Source organism: Geospiza fortis, unplaced genomic scaffold (genome assembly GCF_000277835.1).
Source record: "Geospiza fortis unplaced genomic scaffold, GeoFor_1.0 scaffold78, whole genome shotgun sequence".
In the NCBI taxonomy this organism is placed as follows: domain Eukaryota; kingdom Metazoa; phylum Chordata; class Aves; order Passeriformes; family Thraupidae; genus Geospiza; species Geospiza fortis.
Genome location: NW_005054339.1, coordinates 6,011,169 through 6,027,770, shown reverse-complemented (window position 1 = coordinate 6,027,770; position 16,602 = coordinate 6,011,169). Strand labels below are relative to the sequence as shown.

Genomic DNA, 16,602 nt, shown 5'->3' with positions numbered 1-16,602 from the left:
TTTTCCTGATTCTGAGTGATCAAGAAAGTGGGCATACTGCAAAAAATAGCTAATCATGATGGAAATGAATTTTTTAATCTACTTTAGGAAAATCCAAGAAAAATTTAAGTTTCTCTGGGCGAAAGGATTTAAATAGGGCTAAAATAATGATTATGTATTTCTGCATTCTCTACGTCTTCAGAAAATAAAACCCAAACCCTTCAAAGAAGTTAACACTTTCAAAAGGTCCCAAACTATCTTTTTTCCCTTTGCTGCTATCTATTTTTGTGATGCAGATCCATTTCACTCATATTTGGCTTTGTTAATTTCAGTTTTATTTTGACAGTTTCTTAGGTCAACATCCAGAGTGAACACACACTCACTTCCAATATTCTTGACATGTTTTATTATAAAGCACTTCAGACAAACTTTGATTCAAAACCAAAAAGTTATCATCTGTAAAAGGAAACTATTTTAAAACAGGATTCATAAAGAAAATAGACTGTTCTTATGCATCAACTTCAGTTGGAGCTCTGTTCAACAAAATCTAAAGACAAAACTGATGGGCCAAGAGCTACTAATGTCACATATACTGATAAAAGGGAGACTAAGATGTTACACACAAACCATGGAGCATCTTATTGTTGATAATGAAATAGGAACACTCAATAGTTAATTCTGGCCTGACAAAGCAGTCCAACATTTAAATATTCTTCAGTCCCAAAAGAGACAAACCATTAACATTTCTCATTCAATAACTAAGCCAGCCCTGGCTAAGGGTTAAAGCTACTTCAAAGCATGGAACATGATAAGCTTTTCATTTCATGTACTTCTCCTGTTGATCAGCCAAGATTTTTGCTGAGGATTTAGCATCATAGAAAAGTTCATTTATTTCTTCAATATGCTCTTTCTCAATGCTGTCTTTCCCATTAATCTTGGCAAGCAGGTTAGCTGGGGTCAGCAACTGCACAGCATACCTGTGATCAAACAGAGGCAGATGAGTAATTACAATTCAGTGCATCCCAGGGAACTGATGCTACAGAGAGCTGGGACATTTGCTAGGAAACACAGCTCTACCGGCAGTATGAGAAAGTCAGCAAGCACTCCAGCACATTCATTCTTTGAAGAAGAAAAGAGGAGCATTACCACTCTCTTTTTAATGATTGTTTACAGACCATGTCATTGTAAAGGAGAGGTTTGCTTCCAACAGTGAGTTACCCTACAGTGGCTTTAGACCCAGTCATGCTCAATAGAAAACTGTGCCAAACTTACCTTAGGGTTGTCTTGGTACCAATTTCCCCTAAGTGGTTTAGAGCTTCTTCACTGATATTAATCCCTTCTGTCTGAGCACGAAGTTTGGTGATCTGTTGGGAAGAGTAAGTGAGGAATGTGCCCAAACAATTAACATGCTAAATTGCTTAACTTAGTCTCTGTAAACTATCAGCTTAGAGATGAGACATGCTACAAAACAAGATGGTGTGGAGAGTTATCCTGGTGTAAATTATCACTAAACCAGAATTTGTAGAATTCTAAGTCTTTGAACAGGCAAATATAATGTTCAAAAAACTCTTATCACACAAGGAAGGTCAAGTAACACATCTGGACTGCTAATCCTTTATGGAGACTCTGCACACTTAGGAAGGCTATCTACTAATAAGGAGCAGAATATGAGAACTTATATAAGAAAATGGATGTTAGAAGTTAGTGGCAGCTGGAGGCTTCTGGATAGCCACACCAGTTACTGAATTCTGCAGTGTATCACTGGTGCTGTACAGCAGAGCCCTCTGAAAAGCTCTACAGAAAACTACACCCTTTCCTTAGCAGCTCACAACACACTTTTTATTCAATTGACAAGAAGATAGTAAAATAAATCAAACAGTTACTTTCTATGATTCACCTATTCCTTCAAGAAGAAAAAAAAAATCACTAAGAGAAATCTAATCTTTCAAGAACAGTCTCAGGCTTGTACCAGTTTGAAGATCTTTACAAAGTTGGAGAGGAAGATATCACCAATAAGCCTGAGCATATAAAGCTGTAACAAAAGTGGCACAAGTCTCTCGGTAGTCTGTATTACCAGCTGAGTGATAAGGGGCAGACTGGATAATGATGTTGTGTTGTAGTGCAGAGATAACTCTGGAACTGCAAGCCTCATATAATACAGGTATTTTTCACTTTGGCAGCTTTGTAAACAAGATATCAAGAAGCACTTGTTTAAATTAAAGCCATAAAAATGCGCTCAGGGAGCAGAGGAAGAGAGGGGCCTGAAATGGCAGAAAGTTGGTGCTAAGATATGTGCACTGAATATTGGCAATGCTGCTGCCAATTGCAATTTCAGGTTGAAGATTTTTTTACCTGTAGATCACCTAGACATCCCCTTCCCTTCATTCAAACACTGCTACTTTGTTCTTCCTCTGCTACAAACAAGGTTTTGAATGTCACATCTTTAACAATGTTTTTTAGAATAACTTTTTATCTAGTAACCTGGTAGAACATTGCCTAAAGACTAGGGCCCTAAGCCATTAATCCAGCACTTGCTTACATATGCATTTACTATGGAATAGGAAAACAAGTGTTTATCAGGTGAAATACATTAGGAACAAAACATCTCAGTTATAACCTTTAATATCCAAGGCACATATGCAAGAAAGTTTGATTACAACACCACCTGACTAGAATAAGCATAAAAGTGCATTTTTTCCCTATTCTGGCTGCACTAAGGTTACTGTGTGTCTTGTCTCAGAGAAGCACTTCACAATGGGATTTCTATTTTATCAACATGCCCCAAAAAATATTTTGAACTGGTTATAAACAAACTTTCAGTAGATACATGACCAGATTCTGTGCTGATAAAGGAATCAATTGTGAAGGCAAAGAGTCTCACACAGAAACATCAGCAGCAGAAACTTCCTCCTAACATGAAAGACAAAGAAGAGTAAAAATAGAGAACTTACTTACACCTTGTTTTTACTCCCACCCTAACTGTACTTAGTTAGAAGCCACAGTTAAGTGTAATAGCTCCTCCTCTTCTCCCATGAGAAGCTGCCGTTCAAAACCCTTAATTTAAGGGAAGATGAAGTTATCTGACTATGGGAACAGGATTTATGGGGCCAAATGTTTGAACTCTATTTTTACCTTTAGGAAATGCTACTCTGAACACTTCCTTTCCTTCAGCCCTGGAGAGGGTGGAAATCACAGCACCTACCCAGCTCTTCTGAACATCAGCATTCAGAAAGTGTCTTACCTGCATGGTAATCCAGCACTAACTACACAGAATTCACTTACACTACAGGGAAATCCAGACAGTCTTTAATACCCCCAGGTTGAGTAAAAGTCACACATGAAAATTTGTTTTGTAGACTAAACCTAACTGTATTGCTAAATCACGGGGCTGCTTCTACTGCAATCTACACCACAATGCTTTAAAGTGTCCTTTAGGTACAAAAAAATTATCCTGAGAACAGCTCAGGACATCATCAATGAAAAGCTCCTCAAACCAAGTGAAATGAAGCTTTGCCTCTGTTCCATAAATGCATCCACATCACCTTGCCACTTCTCGAGCAGCAGGAGACCATTATCTGGCATAACACTCTCCTCCGCTGACACTATCTCCTAAATAATACAAAGAATTGACATGGTAAACCCTAATGTCTTCTGCATTGTGTCACTTCCCAGCACTCAGAGGCTAATGAGGGGGGATCTTTGAAACAATGCATCCTAATGGCACCAAGCATTATCATCAATATACAATACATTGTGATGGCCCCACAGGAAACTTCCAGGCATTTGGAAGGATATCACTGCAACACTTTCTGTGTTTATATTTCCAAACTTAACTAGGAGCATTAAATTCTCCCTATTTCAGGAGACAGCCCCACTAGGTTAAAGCTACAGTACAGGGCATAAAGGCAAAAATTCAGCACATGAGGTTGTATTCCTCAATCCATCTCATGTGAGGGAAAAGTCTGAGGTCTGGGACTAAAGAGCCAATGATGTGACACTTCATCTTACACCAAGTGAAATAGCATTACTGCTGAAATCTGCAAACTATGGCAAGTACATCTGTGCAAGAAATTGCTTCAGCTAACAGTTCATCCCTTCCTGCAAGTGAGGTGCCACTTTCAGCTCCACATGAACTCCTCAGCAGCTGGGAGTCAGTTGTGCGCACACCTTTAACCAGCTCTCTGTATTGACTCCTAGAGAAGCAGGCTTTTAGCAAGCAGGAAGCTTTCTGGCACAAGCCCTGCTGAGCAGAGTCAAACATCTCTACAGTAACAGAACAGGCAGAAGCTCTGGGGACTCGTAACAAGCTCTTTAAAATCCTGTGCATACCTGCTTCATTTCTTGGGGTGTATAGAGCATGGTTCTGATAATCATGACTCGATCCAGCAGGTCCAATGGTATTCCATGAGGAGACACAATATCCTCTGTCCCTCTAGAGGAGAAACCAAACAGAAAGAAATCAGACACTGCTGGGAGTTCAGTACATTGATTTGGTTAAAATCAGTAGAGTGACTACACTAGTTTACAACTGCTGTGTGTCCACAGAGACACACACCTCTGGGTCAGAGACAGGAAACATTCTGGTCTAAGGTTCATTCCAGACAGCCCCAGGGAAACAAACACTATTGCTGGAGCTCTTAAACATGCCTCTCAAAAATAGTGAGGTGCTTTCTTGTATTGTATTTCACAATACAGCCTTATCTAATGTTCCAAGGCATCTTCCAGCAAGGAGCAAATCATTCTTACTAAGTTGTTTAGCAGTATCAGCAGAAATTATATATACTATCATCCATTTGGAGAACATCCCCTGTTGCTTAGCAAGGCATTCTCTCCAGTCCCTCCAGTGAATAGTTTGGTGGTTTACATTCCATGCCTGCATCCCAGCAAACTGAGAAGTTTAGGTCTCTGTATGAAGGACAGGGCAGGATCTAGATCCCCAACCATCTTATTTGTTTGACATACAACTCACAACAGCACAGCCTGCAGACACATGCACTCTTGGTTTCCCAAGACCACTGTAATTTACTGTGAAGTCAAAAGATACCCAGATTTAATTTAGGAGAATTACACAGATTGCAGTAAAAACAGCGAAGTGCTGGTAAAGGATTACACTCTGAAGTTCAGTGCTAGTATTTAGGTAGCTGCAGCTCTGGCCATGGTTCTCCAATATTAGCTGTCACTATTACATGGAAAATTTCCTTTCTTAAATCACAGCTTTTTCATAAGATCTGCAGTGAATCCATGCTGACAGATCTCTACTTCCTTTACCTTTACAAGACAGCATTCTTATGTCTTTGCAAACAGAGTGAAGTAATGTCCATCTTAAACATTTTTGAAGGGCTTATCATTCTCACTTCTAACCAATGCAAACAGAGAAATATTAATACCAGATGAGCCACTATGAGGGAAAGGAAAAGCTGGTTATACAGCTGAATTAAATCAATCCAGAGAGTAGCAATAATTGCTAATGACAGCTTGTTTAGACATAATTAGACCTAGACCACAAACTGGTAGTAGAACTTACAGAAGACTCTGAAATCAGAGGAGAGAACTTTTACTGAACATGCAAAGAATGCATTTTGTGGGTGCAAAATATCAAAGTGAAGTGGAAATGAAAAACAAGTTGGTTGGCAAGACTGAAGAATCACAAAATGCCAGACCAACATAGCAGGAAAAGGGAGAGGCTGAACTGTGACACACTTTACCAGTATGAACTAGAAGCTGAAGTCTGATGGAATTAGGATTGCAAGCAGCGAAATAATCTAGAAGCAGGAAACAATGGTATTAGAGGTTTGTAGCTCTGGTGCTTTTGATACCCCTAATGTGCAGGTAACAGATGTATTGAGGTATACAATGAGAATGGTAACTGTCACAGATCACCCAGAAGTGAAACAATTCAGACACTTGTTAGAGGAGGAGAGATGTGTTAGGGGAAAGGAGAAATTCCAGTCAGCCTGGTGTTAAATGCTTGTCCCATCATAAAGCTCATGAGCAGTTCTTGAGCACCAATGCAGCTTGCAACTCATGCAGAGGATTATCAGAGGTGTCAATTTGAGAGACAAAAGCCTTCTAAGATTGTAACTCTGCTGACACAGCTAATTCCAAGATTTCTGTAACAATGCAAAGTGGCAAATTCAAGTTTAGCCATCATACCTGATAATGCAGTTTCCTCGGTTGGAAGCAAAGATGACAATGGGGGAAATGGAAGATTCCAGCGCTCGGTGCAGGTATGTGAAACACTCAATGTCCAGCATGTGAACCTCATCCACAAAGAGCACACCTGGCACCAGCTCTGCAATGCCTTGATCAATGTATTTGTTCACCACCTTATTTATCTCTCCTCGAAGTTTGTCTGAGAACAAAAAGAAACTGTTGGTTGTTCTGCTAGTGAACTATAGGTCAGAGGGTAAAGCTTGAAGTAAAGAAAATTCTCCTTGAACTTTTCCATGGTTTGGTATCTTAATGCCACAAGGAAAATACCTGTGACTCTAAAATTTTGTGACATTTTATACTGTGTTGGGGAGATATCTGTCAACAAAGTATTTCTAACTGAAATGTTTACATGTGAAAATTTGATTGTTGTAGGGTGGTGGAGTTCTACCAGGGGTGGAGAAGTCAAGTCAAACCTCATTTTAAACACAAAACTTACTGAGCATGGCTGAAAAGAACACCACTGAAAGAATTAAATCTTGCTACTCTATTTCAGCAAAGAAGTTGTGTTTAAGCAAAAAAGAAATGTTTTTGTGAACCTACTGCTCTCAAAGCTATTCCAGATGTTACACCAATGTATTTGGTATTAGAATAAGCAAAGCAACCTCTGGAACAGACAAAATACTTCAAAAGATGACCATTCAGTTAGGTATTCAAACAGATTTAATTTAAATTTAGACAGTAACTTAGTGAAGCATCATTTCTTTCAAAGCAAAAAGGAGAGCAGATCTGTCTTTCTCCAATGACCTGCAGGTGGGAAGAGCAGCAGTGCAGGTGGAGCATCAGGTCCTTAGACAGCTGTTACAGAGGTGCCATTCTTGTACTCCACCAACATTCAGTATGATTGCTACATCACTTTCTAGAATTTGTGTATTACTGCTGTATTCAGTCTGGCTCTTTGTTGACAGCCTGAACCTCACACTGTGGCAGGGATGTTGTAGGATGGGCACTGGCATTCTGACCTCTCCCCTGGAAGATGGGTGCAGAGCACTGGATACATTTTACCACTACATGCATGAACCAGTAACTTGTACTGTCTCCAACCACTGCAATTCTAGAAACTGTGTCGCTGCTTTTGGAAATCGGAGTATTCATGAATATGTATTATGTAGGTACTCATTTAAATATATTAACACTATTTTAATCCTTTTCTAACTGGAAAACACATAGATTATATAAACTCAAAATACCATACAGGTTTCGTACCGGTAATTTCAGTTTTCTTAGGTTTCATCAACTGTCCCATCATAGAAAGGATGTCTTGTCCTCCCTAGGAAAAGAAGTGATAGATCAGCTTTGAAGTCATATAGTAATCACACATCTTGGGAAGTTTTTAGATCAGGAATTAGTTAAAGAAGTTGTTTCTTAGAGTTAACTTAATACTCTGTAGCAGCATTCTTTGATAATCTGTCAAAGTTCAGGTCACCTCACCATAGGAATATTCTAAACATAATCACCTAGTTATCCCCTCATCCTTGCTCATTTGGAGAGCATAAAAAATCAAAATGAGACACCCTCTCTTGAAAAAAACTGTCACAGAGGAACACTTAAGGAATGAACTTGTCAGGGCACAGAGAGATGTGGACTGCCTGCATGCACAGTAGGTGTTCAGCCTGTCAACAGAGTAAGAATTATTCTAAATTTTGTAAATTTTTAATACCGTGATTTTTATAAAACAATTTTTTTTGTAAATTATTTTGAAATTGAGTAAATTGAAGAGTTGTATTGTTTTACTGTAGGGATTCCAGCCTTTAAATTTGCTAGTGACTTCTGGTTTTGACACAGATAGACTTGCCTCAAGAGTGCATTTATGTTAAGGAGTAATTCTATCTTCTGGGGTTTCTTTGGCTGCAATACATGCAGAGCCCTACTGAAATTCACAAAAAAGTTTAACAAGTGACTATGAAACATTTCTGAAATAAGTAAGAACATCAATAGAATCCACCAAAATGAAAAATACTTAAGACACCTTTTATCATAGTTTCCATTTCATGGTTATAAAACCATAAACAGAGCAGAATATATTAATCTGCATTCAGATCTTCCATTAAATGAAATTATGCAGGTCTCCCTGCTGCTACCTCACATCTGTAGGCAGCTTTCCTTCTAGAGAGAAAGCAATAACCCCTTTTTCTGGTCAGAGGCAACAGCCCACAATGCTCTTTTCCTGCAAGTGATGGGGCAAAGTGGTGGAGGGAAATAGAGCAGGCTCTAGATTTTTGCATTAACTGTGAAGGTGGTGGATCCCAAATACCTGTCTGGAAGCTGTTCTACAACTCCCAGACCATCCTCTGTAGTGCTAGGAGTGCTATCCTGACACTATTCCATGACCAGGTGCATGAATTCTGAGGAAGCAACTGCTTTAACCTCTTTAACCTCCATGGCAGAGCCCTGAGCTAGACTGGCCTTCCAGGTGTAACACCTACTGCTTTTCCTACAGTGGAATCTTTGAGGATGAGCTCGACTTCCTACATCTCAATTGTTCTGGTAACATCACATCTATCTCAAATAATTTTCCTGTAAAGACTTCATCTGTGAAGTCAGATACCTGAGGGCGAGCATTGGCCACATCCAAGTCATGCAGGGTGACATCCTGAATAATTTCCTTTTTCTTGTGCACATCACCTTTTGGCAAGGGAACATACTCTTCAGCTTCAAGGTCAAATTCGGTAGCATAGATATCACACCTGCCTTGCCTCTGAGGAACAAAAAAGAGAAACCCAGGTATAGAATTAATTTCAGTACCAAAACCTTGAGTGACATGAATTTGATAACATGGTTAGTTCACAATTCCAGTTCTGACAAGCTTCAGCTGACAATTCAGACACCCCACTCCCTGCTTAGCAACAGGCATTCTCTATCTGCTGATCAAAGCTCAAAAACTCTGTTGAGAAACACCTGATATTTTCAGTGGCAACAATATTCTACTCCTCTCTCCCCTTCTTTTACCGTACACAATTCCTGCTAAAGGACAAATCCAGCAGATTAACCAGAGATTGGGAGAACCTCCTTTGTAGGTGGGTGATTTATTATGATAGAAAATATTATGCTCATCCATTAAACAGCAAGTATCACTATACACTTTCTAAATCAGATATGAAAAGAATGCTAACTAATGCAGTATTCCCTTCTACATGTATATATCTTGTGGAGAAAATATCAGAACGATAAAAGAAAGATTAAATACGCTGCACATGTCAGCCTGAAAATGACTAAAGTTGTTTGGTTCTTCCCCTCTTCCCTTAGAGATGCCTTGATCTTACAGAAAAGAAAACTCATCCAGACAGCATCAGCGATAGCTTCCTTGCCAGATGACCTTAATTGTGAACCAGATCTCCACATCCTTTGGGTGCAAAACAGACTTTTCTCTCCAGATAAGGAAAGCACTGGGCTCTTTTTAAAATTTCCATGTAACCATATCATGTCAGTGAAGGTTAATAAATCAGAGAACCTTCTGACAAAGGCAGAGAAAGGTCTGCAAAAAACATACACTTGCATAAAAGTACACAACTTTTCTTTTACCTTGACAGCTCCACTGTTTGCTTCAATATAAATAACGTCACCAGTTTCCACTCGCTCCTTCTGCAAGCTCTCAAAAATGCTCGGGTCCAGCTGGAAACAAGCAAACAGCACAGCTGATCAAAACAGCTCCATATTGTTATGGTAATCAAGGTAAAGAAATTCAGTTTGAAGCTCACTCCCATCAGCTGAAATTAAACTGCAACTCACCCTGACAATACCTCCAGGATTTTATAAAGCTGTAATGTTTGGAGTAGGGATAGCAAATCTGGAAGATGTGCAGAACTTGCTGTCTTACAAAAAAATCTGCTATCCAAAAGAAGTGACAGTGCCAGAAACATAATGGTACCAGCTACTAAACATACCTCTGAGTAATGTGACAATGTATTTATACCTAAGAAACAGTAGTTCTCTAGCTTTCTAGGAAAACTTTTATAAAAAATCTGGCTATAGCATTGAATATATGAATATATGAATTAATGTTCCTTGATTTCTTGAGTCCTTATCCTCTGTGGAGCTCTGTGAGGGAGAGTGGGTGTGGAATATATTAGATGCCTTTGTTTCTCCTGGTACATGTTTATTCACTTTTGCTCTTCATTTCCTTGTTTTCAGAGTGAACAAATGAAAGATGATACTTAACAACAGAGACAGCTTTTAGTTCTCTCCAAGTCTGACAGGGAAATTGAATGGAGACAAGAAAACAAAAGGAAAGTGGGGCCTGAGTTGGCAACACACCAGCTCAATTTCCAGTTCTCTATCAAATATTCACTAGAGCATGACACCCCATGTATAAAGAAAAGATGTGACAGAAAGAATAATTTATATTTAAACAGGCAATATTTCCCAAGCCATCCTCAAAAATTTGGTTCCTGACAATCATGAAAACAAAACCAAACAAGGCCTTTCTCATATGTTTATTACCATGAACATTAATTTATAGCCAGGGTCAGAGTGTATCACAGACTGAGACAGAATGAAGCTCAGATTGCCAACTCAGCTCATTTTTTGTGGTACTTGTCATTTACAAAATTGTATCAGGATCTCATCCTATTAAAACTCACTTTTAACTCCTTGAAGACATACAGGTGAGTGCTGCCAAACAGAATAACAGCAGCTGCTCACCAAGTGATGATGGGTTTATCTCCTATTTCAATTGTAGGACACAAGACCAATATCTAAATATTCTACATAAAGAAGATAAACAGTCAGGATAAAGTTGTCTAGCCCAAGAAAGCAGCCTCCTGGCAGCCCCACCTGACAGAGTGGATCAAGAGCTTGAAATGGAAATAAGAAGTGCTAAAAACAGAAGCTGCAAACCCAAAATACTTAAGAAAATCTCTGAGACTCTACCACACTTACCTTCAACTGTTTGGTTCCCTTTGCAGTTTTGAGTCCTATTATTACATGGCTGATGGTTTTGCCATATCCCCCCATAGGATTCTCAGTCTCACAGGGAGTCAGTTCTGTGACTTCTCCTTCATAAACTTCCTTGGTCTCTTTAATCCTCAACCCTGCAAGAAATTGTTTTAAATAGCTTCAGTATACACTTGTGAGTCTGCTGCTTTACTGTCAACAAAATGTAATTTATTGTTAGGATGTGTTACATTTCATGGTAATGTTTTACTTTTAAAGGCAGAAAGATGAATTATTGTTCTCTTCCTCAATATTAAGTTAGAATATTCATCCTGTGCACCAGAATGAAAGCTCAGCCCAAGTTCTGACCTGCTAAGAAGTTTATTAATCTTTTAGAAATGACTTTCTTCTATTCATTATTATTAGTTCTTGAAGCAAATGTTAGGATCCTCTGTCTCTTTTTCCTCCCAGAAAGAGGGAATTTGCTTGATTTGCTCCCTATGCTAAAGCCAGAAATTACAGACCATCTTCTGAAACTAGTGACATTAATATGAGATTCGTACAATTTTTGGACCATCAAAAAAGCCCTGCAAAGTTACCAAAAATATAGAAGAAAAAAACTAAACTTTCTATTTTAGCAACTGAGTTAAAAATACAACATAAACTGATTAACAGGTATTGTGCTAGAACATCATAAAATTACTAAAGGGTTTATGTATAATTTTAAATATTTTTCCAGTTAATAGCTAAATCTGAGCTAGATAAAATTTAGCAGAAACTGCTACAACACAAATTTAAAACTATTTCAAAATAGCTGAAAATTACATCCTCACTTTGTTATTTTTCAGACAGCCAAGCAATCATCAGAATAGCTGGCTATCTTCTGTTCTAGTCACAATTACTGTAATTAACTAGGTTATTTTAAATTGATAAATAATATAGAGCTGAAGACATTTACAGGCAGACTGTTTCAAAGCAAACCCACTATCATCACCACCACCACTACAATTATGTATGTTCTAACTACACAGAACTTCAAAGAATCCACATCTGAAGAAACTCCATGAAGTATTTTATGAGACACACATGCCATACCAAAAATAATGAATGGGCTGTAACAAGATACAAGGAAGTCATCCTGCCCAGTCGGAGGGTATTGTGACTTTATAAACCTTTGCTTGTTCCGTAACTTTTCATTTTGCTTTGAAATAGATCAGACACTTCACCAGTAATTTTGAGCTGCTGATAGAGGCTATAAAGAACTGACAAATATGAGTCTGTCTCCCTCTACTGGGCCCAAATTCAGACCAGAAATGTGAGAAACAGCCTAACTGTGACAAATTCTTGGTAGGAAATGTTTGCTTTATCTTACTTATGATGACATAAAAAGTTGTGTACAAAGTTAATTCCAGTAATTTTTAAAATGTTCTTCATGTATGCCAAAGCATCAGACAGAAATTAATGAACCTCTGAGTTAAAAAAATGACATGGACAAGGCTACACCACACTGGCTCATGAGCAATGAGTGTGAAGCAATATGGGAATCTGCACACTGAAACTGCTATTGCCACAAACTGGACCAGGTTTGCTTGTCCTCTTTGTCTTGCTTTAAATGTCCAGCACAAGCTCTACCCTGCTCTGAAAACGTGGCAGCCTGTTTGTGTTTGGGGTATGATTTGTATGCTGCTGAAGCATGCAATGGATCTTCCAGTGCCATTTCATCTGGAAAGAATCCAGTTCATGTGCCCATTCTGCTCCACAACACAAGTCAAAGCCAAGTCAGGGAGGGCAAACCCAGGGATTTGCTTCAGAAGCATTCCTCTAATCCAGACTAATGTGCTCTTAGAGAGGTGTCTGTAGAAAATATTTACAGATGAACATGCTCTGAACAAAGGTAATCGATGCTTTGAACTTGCTGCTGATAACCCTTTGATTTCAAATGAATATGTGTCAACTACAAACTTCATTCTCAGAAGAGTTCTTAGAGAGATCTCCGACTTCCAAATCAGACACAAATCCAAGGCAGCAACTGTGGGCTGTTTGATGCTTTGGTTCAACAGCACTCCATGGAGGTGAGCAGGGCTTGCTCCACCCGTTGGCAGGTACAGCCTGGCAACACAAGGAACAGTGACACCACTGAAGTGGCCACTGCCACTGCAGCAGTTATTTCTTACTGCAGCTGAGCTCCTAACATTAGCTGCTATCATCATCCTCAGCAGCTGCTAATGAGCTCTATATACTGGATTAATCTCTCCCAGGTTAAATTTCTTTTAATCCATACAACAATTTGATCTCCACATTTCCACTTTGCCCTTTTAGGTTTCTTACATATTATAATCTCTCTACTGCATCCCAAACACTACTTGGCCATGAGACTATGTCGAGTCTGTTACTACTCAACAATAAAAATTCTGTAAACTCAGAGTAACTCCTACTTTCTTGTACAGTGATCTAAACCAGTCAGGCTGTAGTTTCCAAGAAAAAAAACCCAACCATTAAGTAAAAAATTTGATGTTAACAGCTCTGATAATTTTTAAAAATTCAGGTGGCTAAAACTCTTGAAAGCAAAATGCATGATATGAGCAATGATGATGTACACAGAACCTGCTACCAAGGAGACACAGAAACAAATAAAACAGAACCTAAATTAATACTTTCAAGTACTGATGGACATGTGAGCTGAAGCTTCCCTTGCATCCAGACCCAACCACACTGCACAGAATAATTTTTTTTAAAAAATGTACCCTTGTAAAATATTTCTTTACCTAGCAGGGAAGCTAAAACCTGAGATTAAAACTCAACTGAAAAGTGTTTCATTATAAGAAATGGTGGTTACTAGTCCTTTAAAATAATTTAGAGAATTTTTTTGAAACACAAAAATATTCAATAAAGGCTGTGTTACAAAAATGTGACATGGAATTCAACAGAGAGGAAAAAAAGAAGCTCCATCTTTCATTAACACTAATATTTGTTTAGAAGTGTCTCTCTACTGACATTCAGGGAATGCAGGGAACTAACAATGTAGCTGGCTGTTAAATCTCTGCTATCTCTAGAACTGACAACATGGATGGCATAAGTTCCACCTGCTGGTTCAGGTTTCCAAACCTCTGACAGGGAACTTCATCACATCAAGGAAATTTTGCAGACTACTGAGGTTTCCCTCCCCCAGGCCCTGCCAGTTTCATGGTAACCAGAAGACCAGGGACTACTGAAAGCTGCTTTCTTATAAAAGTCAATGGAATACTTTTGTTTCACTGAAGAGCTGAGAGACTTCACCCTGCTGCTGCCAGATGAAGCCCAAGAGGAAACATGGTACTGAAACAGGAAAATTACTGTTAATATGCTCAGGACTAAAATCAACTGGGCTCTCTTTAGCAAATCCTCACACAAACAAGGGCCACTTCTATCTGCATTTATCAGCTGTCAGCAGCAACTGTGTAAGAGATTTTAGATAGTCACTGAGGCTGTGTTGCAAATTAAACCAATTTACATCAAACTTGTAAATGCACTGAGGATGACATTAAGTTACAGTGTTTATTTAGTTGGCATGGAACTTTATCTGCGCTTATTGGAACAGTAAATCAGGCTAATGCTGCTGTTTGTGAGCCCATGATTAAGTCTGTTTATTTAGTAGGGTGAAATCACTAAATCAAAAAACAGGAAGAGCATTTTTCTGTCTACAAGTGTTTCTGCTAATGTAAGAAATTTAATAATTAATAATAATTATTTTTTCATTCAGCTCTATTCAGTCACAGGCAAAATGGAGAGGTGAATGTGGAGGATGAGAAAATCTGATGAAGTATAAACCAAAACACAATAATTAAATTACAGTTTGTAAACAGAAAACGTGACTCCACTAAGTCTGAAAGAGATTCACTAAAATAGGATCAGCACTGAAGAAAATAAGCATACAAAAATCTGAAAACATCTTGACCACTGAAACATTTTTCCTTTTTAGATGACTGGGAAAAACCTAAGTCAGTATCATGCAAACACTTAATTCTTCTTTTCCTGAAACTTACCAATTGCACGTCGGAAGTTTTCCATTAGAACTTCTGTTTTCTTGATCTCAGTGGAATAGACCTCACTTCCAACCATAGGACAAAAAGGAACTTTGCTTCCCAGTTCCTGAGCAATAGCTAAAGCCAAAGCAGTCTTTAAATGGGGAAAAAAAATAACCCAGACATTAATTTTGGAGAGAATTAAGAAACTATTCTTTTTGCACAAAGTTAACTTTTCTCATTATATCACCTTCTATACATCACCTACCAATTTAATAGTAAGACTATTCTGTCTGACATATATTTCTCACATAGAACAAACCCTCCTCCAAGACAGGTTGTGACCTTGGCCAAAGACTTTTAAAAAAGCCCTGAAAATACAAAACTGGGCATTTGAATTTGACAGTTGATACAGATGCCAAAAATAAATTTAAAAAGTAAAAAAGTAAACCAAGTAAAAACTATTCTGGCTTTTAATATAAAACTAACTTCTAAAACTTTTTCAGAGCCCTTGTTACTTATGCGTTTAGTAACCTACAAGAGGTGGTTTCACTTTAAAGATGCTGAACACACCACTGGGTACTGCCAGTGTCAATGACACCACAAAAATAAATATATCAAGTAGAAAACTACATCAATACATTGATTGAAAACAAATTCTGGTATATGAAAGCATTTTGTAACCACTATCCAAAAATTATTTTGAAAAATTAAAACAGATTTGAAAATACTTTATTTTGTAAAAAAATAGAAAAATAATACCTTGCCAGTTCCAGGAGGTCCTGCCAACAGCACTGCTCTGCCAGCCATTTTTTTGCTTTTGATTAGCTCCACTATAACCCCACATGCCTGTAAATTAAATGTTTATACTGTTAACACAAGTATTGCTATAGTATCCTTTGTTTCAATGTTACTTAAAGTGTTTAGAAATAACAGGTTTAACAAAAAGTACAATCTCATTTTCATGCACACAAAAAGAAAGAGATCACGAAAACATACTTTCTACAATCATTTTATCTGACACAGACATTAGAAATCACAGAAAACGAAACTCAATCTGTGAGCCCCGACTCCTTCTCCCTCTCGCAGTCCCAAGCACAGACAGAAGTCTGAAAGTAAAGCCAGAAATTAATCTTCGCTGCCTGAGCCGCAGATCCTCTACAGATCTTCTTTCGCGGCCAGGTTGGACGGGGCTCTGAACAACCTGGTCCAGTGGAGGCGTCCTGCCCACGGCACAGGCGTGTTCGAACGAGAGATCATCCTTAAGATCCCCTCCAAACCAAACCAAGCCAATCTGGGACTCTGTGATGGTTTTCTTTAAGTTCCCTTCCAACCCAAGCCAATGGTTTTATTCACCCCCACCCAGCACTGAAGCGGATGCTCCAATCCCCATCTGCACCACACCTGTTGGCTCTTGGCCGGTTCCGTTGCCTCTAACACCCCAATTTTTCTATGCCGACACCCGAGAGACCGCCACGGTCCCTGCGCGGAGCAGGAGCAAGCAAGCAGAGCCCGACCGCCCCCATCGCGTCTGACACGG

The 16,602-nt window shown here is 38.7% G+C and overlaps 1 protein-coding gene across 1 annotated transcript; it reads right to left on the bottom strand.

Annotated features, from left to right (window-relative positions):
* Window positions 1-291: 291 nt before the first annotated feature.
* Window positions 292-15,907, bottom strand: RUVBL1 (RuvB like AAA ATPase 1). Its single transcript, XM_031058203.1, has 10 exons — window positions 15,825-15,907; window positions 15,084-15,216; window positions 11,068-11,219; window positions 9,712-9,801; window positions 8,738-8,887; window positions 7,396-7,459; window positions 6,133-6,331; window positions 4,309-4,411; window positions 1,252-1,343; window positions 292-956 (listed from the first exon to the last, which is right to left on the bottom strand). Exons 1-10 carry the CDS (start codon window positions 15,870-15,872, stop codon window positions 797-799), a joined length of 1,191 nt encoding a protein of 396 aa, XP_030914063.1. The 5' UTR covers window positions 15,873-15,907; the 3' UTR covers window positions 292-796.
* Between the last annotated feature and the right edge of the window lie 695 nt (window positions 15,908-16,602).

Coding starts and splice junctions, on each gene's coding strand:
- RUVBL1 (XM_031058203.1), bottom strand. CDS start 15,872: ATGGCTGGCAGAGCAGTGCTGTTGGCAGGACCTCCTGGAACTGGCAAG. Junction 9,802..11,067: donor AGGGAACCAAACAGTTGAAG/GTAAGTGTGGTA, acceptor GCTTGTTTCCAG/CTGGACCCGAGCATTTTTGA. Junction 6,332..7,395: donor TAAGAAAACTGAAATTACCG/GTACGAAACCTG, acceptor TTTTGTTCTCAG/ACAAACTTCGAGGAGAGATA.